The following is a 19,871-nucleotide window of genomic DNA, read 5'->3' as shown; positions in this document are numbered from 1 at the left end:
TTGTTGTGCATTGCTCTTTACTTTTTGTGAGATGACATTTTTAAAGAACTTGGCATTTAACAAAATACAAACTCTGGTACAAGGTCCAAATAAATTGAAAGATGTTACAAATTTGAATGAAAGCAAAATGTTTGTTTATTTAGACGACATAAACAAAGTTATTTTATTTATTTTGAAATAGAATATAGGTATTTACATCAATTTGATCATACCATATTGTAAAACATGTGTATCCAGCGATTTACACGTTTGAATGCATCTCTGGTGACAGTATTTAGGATCTTCGTGGTACAAGAGATTTGGTGATATCTTTTTAGTTAGATATATAACAATCTATTTCTGTAATAATGATAATAATAATAATAATAATATAACTTTATTTTGTTGAAAATGATTGATATTCATAATTCATGATAATTTTATTGAACAAACATCGAAAGTACACTCAAAGTTTCAATATTTATTTTTTTTCCAGAATTTTTTTATTTAATTTTCATTAAAACATAAAAGTTTTACATAGACGTAGTAGGTAAATGGGCAACAAGCTGCGCTGCTAATCCTTTTTGGACGATGAAACTAATTCTTTTAAAAACCACATCATAGATCATAGATCTTAGGGTCATAACATTACTATGCATGACTTGTTGAACTCTATTGAGGAGCTCCACAACATCTGGCGTAACGAAACTGAAAGTATCAAACGCGAAAGATATAAGCGTGTATTGATTTTTTTTTTGCACGCTTTCTCATGTGTTGTCACTTTACATAAAAAAAGTTATAAACAACATGCCCCACAATGAAAAAGCCACTCTCCAAACTCAGGTGAGACACCTCTATTCGGTTCACATAGGTTCACACATATGCTTGCTTCCTTCCTAACCATTTTTGAAAGAGTTTTATTTTACAATACTTATTTATTTATATAAGCTAACTATTCTAATCTGAACCTACGTTGATGTTATATTATGATATGAAACCTTCGATTAATGGTCGAACGATTATAAGATTATTAGGAAAATGCCATAATGTCACTCTTAACAAAACAAACATAATAAGTCGTTTTCTATCTTAAGTGGACTTTAAAAGGTCGTTTACTTTTCTTTTAATTAATATAATTTCAAAATATGATATATATTTTTGCAGTCAAATGAAAAACCGATCGATTTAGACGTTACACAAGCATCATTTTCTAAAGACCAAATTTCAGAAATCATCCTTGTAGTTTAGAAAATATCACAATTTTAGTCTAAATTTTGAATTTGTATCATGACTCCTTGTGCTTTGTAGTTTTTGCAATGTGAGTGTAGCCCACTAATCCTACCTAAATCGAGCCATTAAGGAGACACACATATCTTCCACGTGAGAGTATTTTCGTCTAACTCATGCCTTCTCTTTCCGTGGTTTGTACGTACTGCAATTAGAGTGTCAATTATGGTCTACTTTTTAATACATACCCCTAAATGACAGTTAACAAAACCCAAGAAACCCTTAAATCTCTTACATCAAGTGACGAGGCACATTAACCCTAACCAACTTGTGTTTCTTTGACGACCATTATCTGAAGAACAATTTTCTTAAGCTAACATTTTTTACAAAATGCCTCCTACAATATGGATCCATCATGAAAGTACAACTATAATGGATCCCAAAACTGACTATGATAAATGAATTTAGTTTTTTGATTTATGCTTAAAAATCTTGACGCACACCATTTTTTGAATAATCACTTTCTTTTATCATGTGTATATGTCATGGGGAGAGGGGCGAGGGGGAGTTCACTGATAGTCCATGGACTAGATACATTAAAGGTAGGACTAGTTATGTTGATTTCATCGACATAGATACATTTTCAATACATGATTTAAATGCCATGGTTTATAAGTTAGGATATGTCACATGTAAGACTAAAATGATTTACTACTACTTTCTAATACATGATAACTATATGGATTATAGTCTACTCCTACCAGGTAATGATCAAGATGTCATTGTGTTGTCAAGTACATTGCTCATAACAAGGAAATAAGTGTGTTTAATGAACATGGGAGGACTTTACTATACAAATATTTTAAGTCGCGGGGTAAAGTCATTTTAGAGTAAATTCAAGTATAAGGGTCACCATAATATGTTAGGAATAGAAAACATAGTAAGAAAACAAGGTCTTGTAGTATAAGGTTAAATGTAGAGGATCCGATTGAAACATCTATGCCTATTGTTCCCTATGTATATGCCATGAGAAATTTAAAAGAATCATAAGGTCCTAGTGAGAGTTTAACTATTGTTGGTCCAAAGGGTGTTATTTATAGGGTGAAGGTCCAAGGGGTACAAGTTCTAGGAGTGGATGTCTAAAAGGCGTTGGTTCTATGGTGGAGGTCTTAGAGGTGTAGGTTTTAGGGTGGAAATCCAAAAGGTATAGGCTCTAGGGGTGGAGGTCCAAGGGGTTCAGGTTTTAGGGGTATTGGTAGCCGGTTTAATTGTTCAAGGGGTGTTGGTGCAGATGGTTCAGGAGGTTTATAGGGTGGTGGTGCAGATGGTTCATGAGGTTCAAGGGGTGGTGATGTAGATGGTTCAAGAGGTGTGTGGGATGGTTAGGCAACCTTCTGATTTATGGTTTATGTTTATATGGTATCTATTGAACAATGATAGCTTTTGGTATAATTTATATGATAAGTTTTGAGCATAACTACATCCTATGTGTTCATGCAACCCTAGTTGCTTTGGATCTAAGTTTTTCACTAGTTGAACATGCAAATTGAATACCAAAGCAAAACCCTAGATCTAGCATATATATAAATCAAAAATTACATAATAAAAGGGTTTTGATGTTTACCTTACTTGTTACGTAGTAATAACAAGAACACCTTGTAGATCCTTGACTCTTGAAAGCTTAATGCCTCAAATGTTGCACCTCTAATGGCTTACAAACTGTGACATCCCCTAATTTCTCGGCCAGAAAAGACCGATTTAATTTATGCTTTTTAAAATAAAATCAGAGAAATCTTTTTAAAAGATGTTGCGGAATTGGTCCCCAAAATAAAACATGATAAAAGTTTGTCAAAACCTTTCTTTAAGAAATATATAATTTCCTTTTATATCAAAACCTCGGGATGTCATGTTCCGATACAGATCAAAAGCATAAACAAGACATTATAAGCCTTACAACCGTTATTTATAACTACTGGCCTATAATCCAAAAATCACTCATCATCATCATCCGACTATGCTCGGGGTCCACTACCTGTAATCATAAAAAGCTGTGTGGGTCAGGCTTGGGAGCCTGGTGAGCATATAGGGTTTTCAACCCACAATAAATAATAAACTCTTTAAGTTTATCAATCAACAAATAATTTATTAATTTCATCAACCAAAAACAACCCTAATTACCCATTCCCGTTATCCTCACCTTACGTCCCCAAAACAACTATCACAAGGGACCTAGCCTAAGGATTTTCATTAGGGGTGACAACATTGCTTTGGGGGTTCCTCGGCAATTTATGTCAAATAGGGCAACCAATGGGGTGACAACTTTGCTTTCCTCAGCAAATTATGTCAAACAAGACAACCTAACATAAAACAACCAATAAGGCGACAACATTGCTTTCCTCAGAAATTTATGACAAATAACGCAAACATCGGGGTGACAACACTGATTTCCTTAGCAATTTATGTCAAATAAAACAAACACCGGGGTGACAACATTGCTTTCCCTCAGCAATTTATGTCAAATAAAACAAACACCGGGGTGACAACATTGCTTTCCCTCAACAATTTATGTCAAATAAAACAAACACCTGGATGACAACATTGCTTTCCCCAAGCAATTTATGTCAAATAAGACAACCAATAGGGTGACAACATTGCTTTCTTCAGCAATTTATGTCAAATAAAACAACCAATGTGGTGACAACACTGCTTTCTTCAGCAATTTATGTCAAATAAAACAACCAATGTGGTGACAACACTGCTTTCTTCAGCAATTTATGTCAAATAAAACAAACATCGGGGTGACAACATTGCTTTCCCTCAGCAATTTATGTCAAATAAAACAAACATCGGGGTGACAACATTGCTTTCCCTTAGCAATTTATGTCAAATAGGCACGAAGTCACATCGTCGCCAAGGTTTATACAACAGACACTACGTCACATAGTCGCCAGAGTTTATACAATAGGCACTACGTCTCATAGTCGCCAGGGTTTATCTAATAGGCACGAAGTCACATCGTCACCAGGGTTTATCTAATAGGCACGAAGTCACATCGTCACCAGGGTTTATCTAATAGACACGAAGTCCATAGCTGCCAACGTACTAAATACATAGCTACCAACGTACATCTATACTGTACTAAATTCATAGCTACCAACGTACATCTATACTGTACTTTTATCCCTCCTACTTTATCTACCCATGTTTTACCCAACATATTTGAAGATAAAATATTTATACATTTTAAATCATTTTAAACATGTATAAAACATTCATTCAACATCCATCTCAAATAAACAAACAACATATATACACATAGCACATATTTTATATAAAATACTTCATATCTATGTGTAAGATGAAAGTGACTATACACTCACCTGATTTAATGAAAATCGGGCAGCAATTCGTTTCCTAAAACGATCGTTTCTAATAAAACCGAGAGTTTTATTCAGAAACCGGGCTCTGCGAAGGGTCGGGCTTCGAAACCGAAAAGATGAATTTTCCGGGCTTCTCGGGCACTTCGTGGCGTATTCCGGGGGTTATAATTGATACCGGGGCTTCGGGGGATGTTAAAATGAAAGAAATATGGAAAAAGGGGCTAAAAGTGACAAAACTCCAAAAGTAACCGAGAAGGCTCGCATACCCTTCTATTTATAGGGTCCGAAGTCGGCTTAAGGAGGGTGGGGTCCGCAGGCGAGGGTGCGCAGGTGGCTGCACATGGGCTGCGCGTGCGAGGGCTCGGTGTCAGCCTCTGATTGGACCGCGACCTAGGGTCCGAGATAGGGGCTTCGTGGCTTCTTCTGCGAGACTCGGACACGAGGAATGGGACACGCGTCGGACAGGCATTGGACCACTTCGGATTTGCTCAGCATCTCGGATGACTCAACACTTATTTCGGACACGTGGCATGCTCTAAGCGAAGGTGACGTGGCCGAAGCCACCTATGCGAAATTTCTCGGTTTTCACGCCAAAACTTCTAAAATCCATAACTTTCACATACGAGCTCCGTTTTTGACGTTCTTTATATTCACGCGTAGCTAAATATACGCTCTACAACTTTCGTTTAGACTTCGTCGGCTAATTTTTACTTTAATTTTTATATTATTATTTTTAACAGACCGGGACAGGAAATCCATTAAAAATTCATAACTTCTTCATCCCACGTCCGTTTTCGTCAGAATTTTTACCGTTGTGCTACTAATGACGAGACCTTCGATTCTCATTTAGGTCGTGTCGGCTAAAAATCACTCGATCTAAAATTCGAGTTTTTAGTTGTCTACTGCTAAGCTGAAACTTCGAAAAATCATAACTTCCTCATACGAAGTCAGATTTGGGCGTTCTTTTTATCGAACTTCTCGGTTTAACGAGCACTACGACTTTCGTTTAGATCACTAAGGCTAAAAAGTAGTTTATCAAAAGCTCACTTTTTACGACATTCGGCACCATGCCGGTTTGTCGCGAAACTTCGAAAGGTCATAACTTCTTCGTTATAACTCGGATTTCGGCATTCTTTATATATTCGGAAACCTTGAGACATATACTACAACTTGGTTAAGATTAATCCTTTTAAATAATCTTCCATCAAAAAGTCATTTTTGATGCTTATCGTCTCTAAATTGACTAGCCCGGATCTACGGTCGTTACAATTATCTCCCCCTTAGGATGATTACGTCCCGGAATCATCAACGAAAATAGGACTTGTATAATGATTCCATACGTTATCTTTCCATCCTAAGTAATAACCATGATGCTCAATCTTACACCTGTTCTTCGTACTAGGTTGGACTTTCAATCGTAACCTACAAGTTACAAAATAAATCCTTATTGAGGAATCCTTCTTCTTCTTAGGATAAGTACTTCCCCTTATCTATTGTAACAGATCTACGGGTCATGTTCTAATGACCTTCATCGGATGATGCAACGTCTAGACTCAAGTATCTTTGAGTCAAATTCCAGAATGGAATATACCTTCGTTCGTACCTTAATGTGATATAATCACATTTTAGCATATAGCATTTCCAGCTACAAGCTTCATTAACAACGAGCGCGATGCTATCGATCACATTAATTTCAACCTTCTGACTTTAGTCAGATGCTACATCGAACTTGGTCCTCCGAACCATGTAACAAACTCATCGTAGTCGGACTCAATTTGATATGACCACTAGGGTCGGAATAACAACCAACTTACTAGTCATTACCGAAACAAGGGTAATGACATATCCGAATAAAACGGAATCAATCACTAGTTTCTTGGTAACCTTGTGACTTTCCCTGATCCAAGCGTGAGTCCTGTGCTTCCAGTAGTATAGATCTCTACTACTATTCACACCTACTCATACTCGTCCCAAGTACTGTCTCGCAGTCCCCAAGTCCTAAAATCACAAAACAATTTAACACATACGATGTGTCCAAGTAATCATAAAATTTTCCTAGACTCTACTAGGACTTCTTCCACGTGTATCTTCAATCATCAATTCTACTTCAACTTGGTTGGTGATGGAAATTCCAGATGATGGAATAACTTCAAGAATTACACCAACCATTCATCATCCTGCCAATCGGAGGTGTACTTCAGACGTACCGTACCCCTCTAAACGTTCCGTTATTTTATTAGACTTAGCAACCCTGATAGTTGCCTCAAGAACAGATGCCTGACGTACTGGCACAGTAAGTTCATCCTTACTTTGTTGAAGTAAACGTTTTGTTTCTTCCATCTGTTGATCCAACATCGTACGCACCATTGCCTGCATCCCAGTTATCGTGATTGGCTCAGGATGCGGATTATCGTTTCCGAATCCACTTTGCGTACTCGCCATTTCGATCTATACACCAATCGTAGGTGATTTTAGATCTTTATTTTCGATAGACGTTAAATCTTCGTTATTACTCCGAGACGTTTATATGTTAGTTCTAATCTCGTAATCATACGCTTAGAATCCTACACACATAAGGTTTCCAGATCCGGTTGGCAACAGACCATAGATCCGAACAAATAATGGCATATATGGCAATCATATAGCATTTAGCACATAAAAGCATTTTAGGCATCTTTCCTAAAATAAACTAGTGCTTGTGTCTAAAATATGGTACACACTCATCTCACAATCATCACTTAGCATTCTAAGTTTAAGTCTAGAAATCCTACAAATTCCTAGTTCGCTTAAACTAATGCTCTGATACCAACTGTGACATCCCCTAATTTCTCGGCCAGAAAAGACCGATTTAATTTATGCTTTTTAAAATAAAATCAGAGAAATCTTTTTAAAAGATGTTGCGGAATTGGTCCCCAAAATAAAACATGATAAAAGTTTGTCAAAACCTTTCTTTAAGAAATATATAATTTCCTTTTATATCAAAACCTCGGGATGTCATGTTCCGATACAGATCAAAAGCATAAACAAGACATTATAAGCCTTACAACCGTTATTTATAACTACTGGCCTATAATCCAAAAATCACTCATCATCATCATCCGACTATGCTCGGGGTCCACTACCTATAATCATAAAAAGCTGAGTGGGTCAGGTTTGGGAGCCTGGTGAGCATATAGGGTTTTCAACCCACAATAAATAATAAACTCTTTAAGTTTATCAATCAACAAATAATTTATTAATTTCATCAACCAAAAACAACCCTAATTACCCATTCCCGTTATCCTCACCTTACGTCCCTAAAACAACTATCACAAGGGACCTAGCCTAAGGATTTTCATTAGGGGTGACAACATTGCTTCGGGGGTTCCTCAGCAATTTATGTCAAATAAGGCAACCAATGGGGTGACAACTTTGCTTTCCTCAGCAAATTATGTCAAACAAGACAACCTAACATAAAACAACCAATAAGGTGACAACATTGCTTTTCTCAGCAATTTATGTCAAATAAGGCAAACATCGGGGGGACAACACTGATTTCCTTAGCAATTTATGTCAAATAAAACAAACACCGGGGTGACAACATTGCTTTCCCTCAGCAATTTATGTCAAATAAAACAAACACCGGGGTGACAACATTGCTTTCCCTCAGCAATTTATGTCAAATAAAACAAACACCTGGATGACAACATTGCTTTCCCTCAGCAATTTATGTCAAATAAGACAACCAATAGGGTGACAACATTGCTTTCTTCAGCAATTTATGTCAAATAAAACAACCAATGTGGTGACAACACTGCTTTCTTCAGCAATTTATGTCAAATAAAACAAACATCGGGGTGACAACATTGCTTTCCCTCAGCAATTTATGTCAAATAAAACAAACATCGGGGTGACAACATTGCTTTCCCTTAGCAATTTATGTCAAATAGGCACGAAGTCACATCGTCGCCAAGGTTTATACAACAGACACTACGTCACATAGTCGCCAGGGTTTATACAATAGGCACTACGTCGCATAGTCGCCAGGGTTTATCTAATAGGCACGAAGTCACATCGTCACCAGGGTTTATCTAATAGGCACGAAGTCACATCGTCACCAGGGTTTATCTAATAGACACGAAGTCCATAGCTGCCAACGTACTAAATACATAGCTACCAACGTACATCTATATTGTACTAAATTCATAGCTACCAACGTACATCTATACTGTACATTTATCCCTCCTACTTTATCTACCCATGTTTTACCCAACATATTTGAAGATAAAATATTTATACATTTTAAATCATTTTAAACATGTATAAAACATTCATTCAACATCCATCTCAAATAAACAAACAACATATATACACATAGCACGTATTTTATATAAAATACTTCATATCTATGTGTAAGATGAAAGTGACTATACACTCACCTGATTTAATGAAAATCGGGCAGCAATTCGTTTCCTAAAACGATCGTTTCTAATAAAACCGAGAGTTTTATTCAGAAACCGGGCTCTGCGAAGGGTCGGGCTTCGAAACCGAAAAGATAAATTTTCCGGGCTTCTCGGGCACTTCGTGGCGTATTCCGGGGGTTATAATTGATACCGGGGCTTCGGGGGATGTTAAAATGAAAGAAATATGGAAAAAGGGGCTAAAAGTGACAAAACTCCAAAAGTAACCGAGAAGGCTCGCATACCCTTCTATTTATAGGGTCCGAAGTCGGCTTAAGGAGGGTGGGGTCCGCAGGCGAGGGTGCGCAGGTGGCTGCACATGGGCTGCGCGTGCGAGGGCTCGGTGTCAGCCTCTGATTGGACCGCGACCTAGGGTCCGAGATAGGGGCTTCGTGGCTTCTTCTGCGAGACTCGGACACGAGGAATGGGACACGCGTCGGACAGGCATTGGACCACTTCGGATTTGCTCAGCATCTCGGATGACTCAACACTTATTTCGGACACGTGGCATGCTCTAAGCGAAGGTGACGTGGCCGAAGCCACCTATGCGAAATTTCTCGGTTTTCACGCCAAAACTTCTAAAATCCATAACTTTCACATACGAGCTCCGTTTTTGACGTTCTTTATATTCACGCGTAGCTAAATATACGCTCTACAACTTTCGTTTAGACTTCGTCGGCTAATTTTTACTTTAATTTTTATATTATTATTTTTAACAGACCGGGACAGGAAATCCATTAAAAATTCATAACTTCTTCATCCCACGTCCGTTTTCGTCAGAATTTTTACCGTTGTGCTACTAATGACGAGACCTTCGATTCTCATTTAGGTCGTGTCGGCTAAAAATCACTCGATCTAAAATTCGAGTTTTTAGTTGTCTACTGCTAAGCTGAAACTTCGAAAAATCATAACTTCCTCATACGAAGTCAGATTTGGGCGTTCTTTTTATCGAACTTCTCGGTTTAACGAGCACTACGACTTTCGTTTAGATCACTAAGGCTAAAAAGTAGTTTATCAAAAGCTCACTTTTTACGACATTCGGCACCATGCCGGTTTGTCGCGAAACTTCGAAAGGTCATAACTTCTTCGTTATAACTCGGATTTCGGCATTCTTTATATATTCGGAAACCTTGAGACATATACTACAACTTGGTTAAGATTAATCCTTTTAAATAATCTTCCATCAAAAAGTCATTTTTGATGCTTATCGTCTCTAAATTGACTAGCCCGGATCTACGGTCGTTACAATTATCTCCCCCTTAGGATGATTACGTCCCGGAATCATCAACGAAAATAGGACTTGTATAATGATTCCATACGTTATCTTTCCATCCTAAGTAATAACCATGATGCTCAATCTTACACCTGTTCTTCGTACTAGGTTGGACTTTCAATCGTAACCTACAAGTTACAAAATAAATCCTTATTGAGGAATCCTTCTTCTTCTTAGGATAAGTACTTCCCCTTATCTATTGTAACAGATCTACGGGTCATGTTCTAATGACCTTCATCGGATGATGCAACGTCTAGACTCAAGTATCTTTGAGTCAAATTCCAGAATGGAATATACCTTCGTTCGTACCTTAATGTGATATAATCACATTTTAGCATATAGCATTTCCAGCTACAAGCTTCATTAACAACGAGCGCGATGCTATCGATCACATTAATTTCAACCTTCTGACTTTAGTCAGATGCTACATCGAACTTGGTCCTCCGAACCATGTAACAAACTCATCGTAGTCGGACTCAATTTGATATGACCACTAGGGTCGGAATAACAACCAACTTACTAGTCATTACCGAAACAAGGGTAATGACATATCCGAATAAAACGGAATCAATCACTAGTTTCTTGGTAACCTTGTGACTTTCCCTGATCCAAGCGTGAGTCCTGTGCTTCCAGTAGTATAGATCTCTACTACTATTCACACCTACTCATACTCGTCCCAAGTACTGTCTCGCAGTCCCCAAGTCCTAAAATCACAAAACAATTTAACACATACGATGTGTCCAAGTAATCATAAAATTTTCCTAGACTCTACTAGGACTTCTTCCACGTGTATCTTCAATCATCAATTCTACTTCAACTTGGTTGGTGATGGAAATTCCAGATGATGGAATAACTTCAAGAATTACACCAACCATTCATCATCCTGCCAATCGGAGGTGTACTTCAGACGTACCGTACCCCTCTAAACGTTCCGTTATTTTATTAGACTTAGCAACCCTGATAGTTGCCTCAAGAACAGATGCCTGACGTACTGGCACAGTAAGTTCATCCTTACTTTGTTGAAGTAAACGTTTTGTTTCTTCCATCTGTTGATCCAACATCGTACGCACCATTGCCTGCATCCCAGTTATCGTGATTGGCTCAGGATGCGGATTATCGTTTCCGAATCCACTTTGCGTACTCGCCATTTCGATCTATACACCAATCGTAGGTGATTTTAGATCTTTATTTTCGATAGACGTTAAATCTTCGTTATTACTCCGAGACGTTTATATGTTAGTTCTAATCTCGTAATCATACGCTTAGAATCCTACACACATAAGGTTTCCAGATCCGGTTGGCAACAGACCATAGATCCGAACAAATAATGGCATATATGGCAATCATATAGCATTTAGCACATAAAAGCATTTTAGGCATCTTTCCTAAAATAAACTAGTGCTTGTGTCTAAAATATGGTACACACTCATCTCACAATCATCACTTAGCATTCTAAGTTTAAGTCTAGAAATCCTACAAATTCCTAGTTCGCTTAAACTAATGCTCTGATACCAACTGTGACATCCCCTAATTTCTCGGCCAGAAAAGACCGATTTAATTTATGCTTTTTAAAATAAAATCAGAGAAATCTTTTTAAAAGATGTTGCGGAATTGGTCCCCAAAATAAAACATGATAAAAGTTTGTCAAAACCTTTCTTTAAGAAATATATAATTTCCTTTTATATCAAAACCTCGGGATGTCATGTTCCGATACAGATCAAAAGCATAAACAAGACATTATAAGCCTTACAACCGTTATTTATAACTACTGGCCTATAATCCAAAAATCACTCATCATCATCATCCGACTATGCTCGGGGTCCACTACCTATAATCATAAAAAGCTGAGTGGGTCAGGTTTGGGAGCCTGGTGAGCATATAGGGTTTTCAACCCACAATAAATAATAAACTCTTTAAGTTTATCAATCAACAAATAATTTATTAATTTCATCAACCAAAAACAACCCTAATTACCCATTCCCGTTATCCTCACCTTACGTCCCTAAAACAACTATCACAAGGGACCTAGCCTAAGGATTTTCATTAGGGGTGACAACATTGCTTCGGGGGTTCCTCAGCAATTTATGTCAAATAAGGCAACCAATGGGGTGACAACTTTGCTTTCCTCAGCAAATTATGTCAAACAAGACAACCTAACATAAAACAACCAATAAGGTGACAACATTGCTTTTCTCAGCAATTTATGTCAAATAAGGCAAACATCGGGGGGACAACACTGATTTCCTTAGCAATTTATGTCAAATAAAACAAACACCGGGGTGACAACATTGCTTTCCCTCAGCAATTTATGTCAAATAAAACAAACACCGGGGTGACAACATTGCTTTCCCTCAGCAATTTATGTCAAATAAAACAAACACCTGGATGACAACATTGCTTTCCCTCAGCAATTTATGTCAAATAAGACAACCAATAGGGTGACAACATTGCTTTCTTCAGCAATTTATGTCAAATTAAACAACCAATGTGGTGACAACACTGCTTTCTTCAGCAATTTATGTCAAATAAAACAAACATCGGGGTGACAACATTGCTTTCCCTCAGCAATTTATGTCAAATAAAACAAACATCGGGGTGACAACATTGCTTTCCCTTAGCAATTTATGTCAAATAGGCACGAAGTCACATCGTCGCCAAGGTTTATACAACAGACACTACGTCACATAGTCGCCAGGGTTTATACAATAGGCACTACGCTCATAGTCGCCAGGGTTTATCTAATAGGCACTACGTCTCATAGTCGCCATGGTTTATCTAATAGGCACGAAGTCACATCGTCACCAGGGTTTATCTAATAGGCACGAAGTCACATCGTCACCAGGGTTGGTAAGTCACATCGTCACCAGGGTTTATCTAATAGGCACGAAGTCACATCGTCGCCAGGGTTTATCTAATAGGCACGATATGAGTTGTTACTATGAGTTGGTTATACATTGATTGCACGAAAATGCATTGGTAACTCGATGTTATAAAACGTGCCTTTGTGTATGATTCAACAAGTAGTAGAACAAGCCATATGAGTCGAAGTTTATCCATTCCTTTTACCTTCGGGATAAAAGCGATATCTGTGGGCCCCTCGATGATTTAAAGATGATACATGTGAGTGCTTGGCCAAGCCAGGACTGATTTGATTTGTTCAATCAGTCAGTCATCATGAATCGGAAATCGGGAAACAACAAATGGACAGAGAGAATGATTGATAATCCATGTCTCAGTCCATATGATATCTAGAATGGAGGAATATATGATCCCTTATCTAATGGACAAGTCATTGACAAAGGTCAGAGTTCATCGACAAGGTCAGAGTTCGACAGAAGCTTTTGAGAGCTACGATTGCTGATCGGTTCCTGAAGTCATACGCAATAATAGTTTTAGACTTATCCAAGTGGGAGACTGTTGGATTAATGTCTAAGTCCATAACTATAATTGGTAAGACTTGACCCGACCCGGCATGGTCCATTTGGGTTGCATGGCATCATGCATTTGGATAGACTATAATGAGAGAAATAACACTTAAGGTTGGTTAATATATTATAAGTTCTAATATATTAATAAGGCTATTTAATTAGTATTGATCAAGAATTAATTTGGAATTAATTAAGTCATCAAAAGGAGACTAATTAAATATATGGGTTGATTGTGTAAATCATTCATTCTTATATATGTGGGCTTGTGATCCAAGATTCCTTATGTTGGACTAAGTCCATGGGGTGACCCATGGATACTCCATGGAGGTTAAAATCCATGGAGCATAAGGAATGGGTAAAGTTATGAGTTACATGGTGTAACCCTAATAGCCACCATATAAAAGAATCCCATGGCTCAAGAAATCGTGCACTAATGTGTGAGTGTGAGGGCTAGACGATTTCAAGGAGTGTTCAAGTTTCTCTCAAGTTATTCCAAGTGTATTTGGTGTTGTGTGAACCATTTGAGGTGTCACACTTGGGGCATTAGGCACTCAAGCTTCATGAAGACATTCTACATCAAAGAGGTATGTATTCTATCTTGTTATATTTATTATTTTGTATGCTAGATTAGGATAATACCTTGGATGTTCATAATTGTATGTATAATAGAGAAAACATAGATCCAAGGTATTTAGGGTTGCATGTACACTTAGGAGTGTTAGAATGCTCATAACCCAACAATTAGTACATCCGCATGTCATTATAAATGACAACTGTGTACTTACATTTCCCATTACTTTCATAAAGTGACAGTACCACTTGAAAGTCAAACTCAAACTATTTTCGAGTCAAGATAGTTATAAACTAGGGAAAATATACATTTTTACAAGCGACAAACTGAACAGTCGAGTCTAGCACATAGCAGAAGATGTCTTGGTAGAAGGCTACGTTTAAAAGAAAGGACCATAATGCTAGTCTTATGATTCCTTAATGTATACATCACATGATATATATATACCAATAGAGTCCGACAGGTAATAGGATGTGTGCTCTCCGCTTCATCTCCTGTTCCTTGTTTGGTTGTGGGCTTGGAACGAATTCACCCAATCTATTTTCTACCCGATTATATATATATATATATATATATATATATATATATATATATATATATATATATATATATATATATGTATGCTTAGTATACATTAAGTCATCATAAGGGTACCAGGTATGGGTCAGGTTATAGGACACAGAGTCAAAGAACAACTTTTCTAGTACAAAACATACTTTCCAAAATCAGTACTTTTGGTATTCAAAACTAGAAACTTCCCAGTAAAGGGTTTAATCCATTTTATTAAACCAGTACAATTTAAAGGACCTTAGGTGAGTAACTCTATAATACCTTAGTTTATACACCATGTTTATATATAAAACTAATATCCAATAGGTAGTTGGATGGGTGCTTTCCGCCTTACTTCCTGTTCCTCGTTTGGTTGTGGGCTTAGGGCAGATTCACTCAATTAACTTTCTATCCAATATTAGATTATATATAGCAGTATAAACTAAGCTATTATAAAAGTAGTCACTGTGGTCACCATTTTATTATAAGAAATATGGGTTTTCTTAAAGAACTTTTCATTAGATATAAAGGAACCATTACAATTAACTCCATGAATAACAAGTGTTTACACTAGGGTTATATACGACGATGATCTAACAACCAATGGGATGTGTGCTATCCGCCTTAATTTCTGTTCCTCGTTTGGTTGTGAGCTTAGGGCAGATGCGCACAATCGATTGTTTGTTTACTCTGAGTCTTATATAACTCGTATCCGCTTAGTACCCATAGAAAGGGTTGTAGTGTCATTTTACTTAAACTTCCATCAAAGTAGGAAATATAGGATTTTCTAGAGGAACAGACGAACTTTTCAAAACAGAACTTACAACTTACAACATTTTACAACTACATGTTAAAACTACATTTTCAACACCGTTTTACATCTACATTTTCAACAACACTTTACAACTTACTTACACCACTAAACTCTTATGAACTCACCAGCTTAATTGCTGATCAACTCTTTCAAATAACTTGTATTCTCAGGGGACTATTAGACATGTGCTCGTGTTGGAAATTCAGAAGATGGAGCATTATAGCTTCAAGTCTTGTTTGGTTATTTGGGTATGAATTCTATGTTTTTGTGAACACACACATTGTAAACACCTTCTTTCGAAATGAAATGGTTGTTCATTTCTTGCTTACCATATACATATCTCGTGATACTAAACATGACGTCCTCCACCCCTGAACGATTCCACCGTTCCGGTTTTGGGGTGTGACAGATTCTTCAAGAAAGCTCATCTCCATCCCTTGGTGCATCTTCTGGACTTTTGTAAGTCCATAAGCTCTTATATTTTTCATGCAATCTTCTAGATCTAGTTTTTTCTGCACATTTCTTCATATTTATGTTGGTTTGAGTGGATGGATCCAATAAGTTTGGCAACTTTATTGATCATTGAGGTCCAAGAAGGTTAGATGCTCCAGATCTGAAGTGTTATGTAGATTTGAGCTCATGCATGGGGTTTTGACCCCATTTCTCTCATTTGACCTAAGTTGAGTAAAGGACATGCATTAGACATGCATGTCCTCAAAGCAATGATTTTTATGATGCATATGAGTACAATGAAGCTTTCTGGAAGGTATGAGTATATGGTTTAATGGATTAAGGGCTTAATTCATTAATATATTCTGGACATAAACCACGACGTGGTGGCAGAGCTTATCATGGCTGTTTTGTCATGGGATAGCCACGACGTGGCCAGCAGTTGGGCACAACGTGGTAGCTTGCTGAGTTGACTTTGACCTTGACCGTCGACTTTTGACCAGTTTGACTTTTAATCAAACTTGGAGAGGTTTTGAGTGGTAACATGAGGTTTGATTTATGATTGTTTAGGAGGTTCATGCAGCTAATTCTGTGAGATTTTCGAGTAAAGGATTACAGGTCGTTTATCATGTGAGTTTCCTCATTATACTATGTAGGGAACTAGGTGTCGTATGTGCTTGTTGTCTTTGAGACTCTTGCTGTTATGTTGCATGAAAGTCAATGGGGAAGGCCATGGCAACTGCAGAGGTGTTGTAAGACTACAACTAGGCTGTAGCTTTCACTTGGTATGAAATATGCTCGTTGGTTGAAATAGGTCGTACAAGGGTGATTGTAAGATTATGATGTAACACCATATCACTTGGGATGAAATAGGCTTGTTGGCTGACATAGGTCGTATTTCATGTTTATGGTTATATATGGTGTATGATATTTTGGAGAACTCACTAAGTTTTGTGCTCACGGTTTAAGTTTTAAATGTTTCAGGTACTTCCAGCAGCAAGGGAAAAGAGCCAACTCGATTGTATTGCATCCACCGATGATTTCCGAACTACGAGATTTTGGGATTTACTCTGATATTTTTGTGAAACAATATACTAATGTTTTGGATTACTTGACTTGTGATGTTTATAAGATGATTTTACTACTTAAAATCAAAATTTTTTCTTGGTATTTTTGGAACGTTACACATCTTCTTCAAAGTTCTTCAATGACAGATATGAGAAAGAGCAAAACACCCTCATGTTGAAGACATGTGTGCCCCATTACCAACTCAATTTACACGGGGTTAGTAGGCTTTACTCACATTGCAAAAATTGAAAAACACATCTGCACATGAACTCAATTGATATAAATCAAAAAGTTAAACTCAAATTGAGATGTTCACTAAACCACAAGGAGCATCTTGAAACTAGTCTTTTCTAAATTTATGTCAATATATCAATTTCTATTTTACATATAGTCGATTCTTATTTTAAATAGTCAAATAAATAGTTTCACCATAGACTAATGGGAATATGATTTTAATCGCGGATAGTTTAGAAATATTCAATAATTAATATGCAAATAACAAAAATAATTAATTTAGACATCCCACAAGCGTCCAGCTGTACCTCGTTCCTACACCTTTCTTCAATCTATGCAAAAAGGGGAAAAGAAAAGTTAGGTTTTATAAGATTCTTTCAAAAATCAAAACCCCATTCCATCAAATCAAGTCTCTTTACACTTTCTCTTTGTATCATCTCTCTGTGCTTGAATCATGGCGGTATGTTCATCTCCCAATTCGATCATTTTCATTTCAATTTCACCTTTTAATTTTGTTTCTATCATTGTAATTTAGTTCGATACTGTTACTCTTTGTTTTCACTCCGATACTCGATCATTTTCATTTCAAATTCACTTTTTAGTTTTGTCTATCATTGTAAATTCGTTCGAGACTCGATTGATTTCGCTTGATTTCATATACGTTTATGTATCCGTTTGAATCATATTTGGTTTTCTTGAGTTTTATATAGAACTAATCTAGCAATCGAAACTTTCATGAACTGTTTCCTCTTCCTATAATCTGGATTTGTGCTTCGATGCAATTACAATGATGTTAGGGTTGTTGTAATTTTACAGGAAGTAGGACAACCACTGCCAAAGTTTGGTGAATGGGATGTGAATGACCCTGCATCAGCCGAGGGCTTTACGGTAATTTTCAACAAGGCTAGGAATGAGAAAAAGACCGGCGGAGCAACAGATTCACCGGCTCAAAGTGACTTCACACCCCGTAAATCTGGGGGAGCTTCTTCACTTGGGAAGCCTCAATCTGTAAGCCAATCTTGCCTTTTATTTACAATGCTTCAAATATGAAATTAGTCCTTCATTTTTATACCAGATTTTAAATAATACAATACTAATCTTAATATATTTAAACAACAATGATCTGTAGTTGATTTGGTTTTAGATATCAGTTTATGAATTCTTAACTTCATTCTAATGAAACTAATAACCTTTATTGTGCAGAAGAAATGGTTCTGCTTCAAGGCATGAAAAAAAAAATATAAATATGTGTATAATGGAAGATTATTATTTGTCTTCTTGACCATATATAGATGATGATGTTGTGAACTTAAAAAATATATTTGGCTTTGTTTGGTGTCTTTTCTCTGTGATATCTCTTGTTTTATTTTTGTTGTCAATAATAAGGTTTTGTTGTATGGTTTATTATTCAATTCATTTCACAATATTTGGTGTTTGGGTTCTTGTTTATTGATGGGTATAGACCTTTCATACTATTACATGCTTAATTGTGGAGTTTAGAAAGAACTACACAAGACTTGGACCAAGTACTAAATTGACAACTATTTCGAAGTAATAATTTATGTCATGACAATATGTAAACATGTTTATATTTAGTAAACATTGTAATAATGTGTAAAATTATGTCTATGATAACCAACTTTTTTTTTAAACCACGCTCAAAGTATATATTATGTAGTGATAGTTGCCAAAATATAATCCTCACAATTTTTTGAGATTAGATAAAGCTTTGAAACCAAGACTTCAAAGCAAGATCATATAAACATTGTAATAATGTGTTTGAAGTGTTGAACAATTGTCTATAAACTAATCTTTCTGACAAGTTCTATTTCAAGGTACAACCCTAATTAATCTTTAAGGGTTAACACTGTTTGGGAAGCATCTTATTTTCATTGTCTTCGAGTTGCCAATAAACCGATTTTATTGCATAAAATAGAAGCAAGGAAGAGCATGTCATTTTGTAGTTTTACTCTTACTCTTGACGCTAAAGTTTCAAAGTTTGTTATCATTTTGGTTCAAACTATATTTTTTATTTTTTACATATTTGCCTAAAATTACTTTTTCTTTACATATTAGTTTTTTAAGACTTTTTTTACAATGTTTTTGAACTTTTTATTAAAAATACAACTTTTTATACAATCTTTTACACCTTTACAACTTTTTTTTCAACAATTTTAACTTTTTTTACAGCGTGTTTTACAACCATTTTAAATATTTTTGTATGTTTTTAAAATTGTTTACAATCAATACAAAAATAGTTCGAAACCCGTAGAACCAACCAATATAAAAAATAGATCGAAACCCACAAAACTAACTTTGTTGTTCGATCTATTTACAGATCAAATATGGAAAGAGAAATCATACATATTGGATAACAAAGTTGGTTGTATGGGTTTCAATTTATTTATTTATTTTTTGAGTTTGTTGGTTTTATGAGATTCAATCTATTTTCATATTCG

At 36.4% G+C, this 19,871-nt stretch overlaps 1 protein-coding gene across 1 annotated transcript; it reads left to right on the top strand.

Annotated features, from left to right (window-relative positions):
- Positions 1 to 17,732: 17,732 nt before the first annotated feature.
- LOC145111791 (protein NOI4-like) lies at positions 17,733 to 18,847 on the top strand. The gene is made up of 3 exons (XM_079048040.1): positions 17,733 to 17,872; positions 18,229 to 18,420; positions 18,616 to 18,847. The coding sequence occupies exons 1-3, from the start codon at positions 17,867 to 17,869 to the stop codon at positions 18,640 to 18,642; spliced, it is 225 nt and encodes a 74-aa protein (XP_078904166.1). The 5' UTR covers positions 17,733 to 17,866; the 3' UTR covers positions 18,643 to 18,847.
- The last annotated feature ends 1,024 nt before the right edge of the window (positions 18,848 to 19,871 follow it).

This window comes from Lactuca virosa, chromosome 5, assembly GCF_052849685.1.
Source record: "Lactuca virosa cultivar CGN04683 chromosome 5, Lactuca_virosa_CGN04683_v6, whole genome shotgun sequence".
In the NCBI taxonomy this organism is placed as follows: Eukaryota; Viridiplantae; Streptophyta; class Magnoliopsida; order Asterales; family Asteraceae; genus Lactuca; species Lactuca virosa.
The sequence above is the reverse complement of the archived record's forward strand: the minus strand, read 5'-3'. Positions and strand labels throughout refer to the sequence as shown.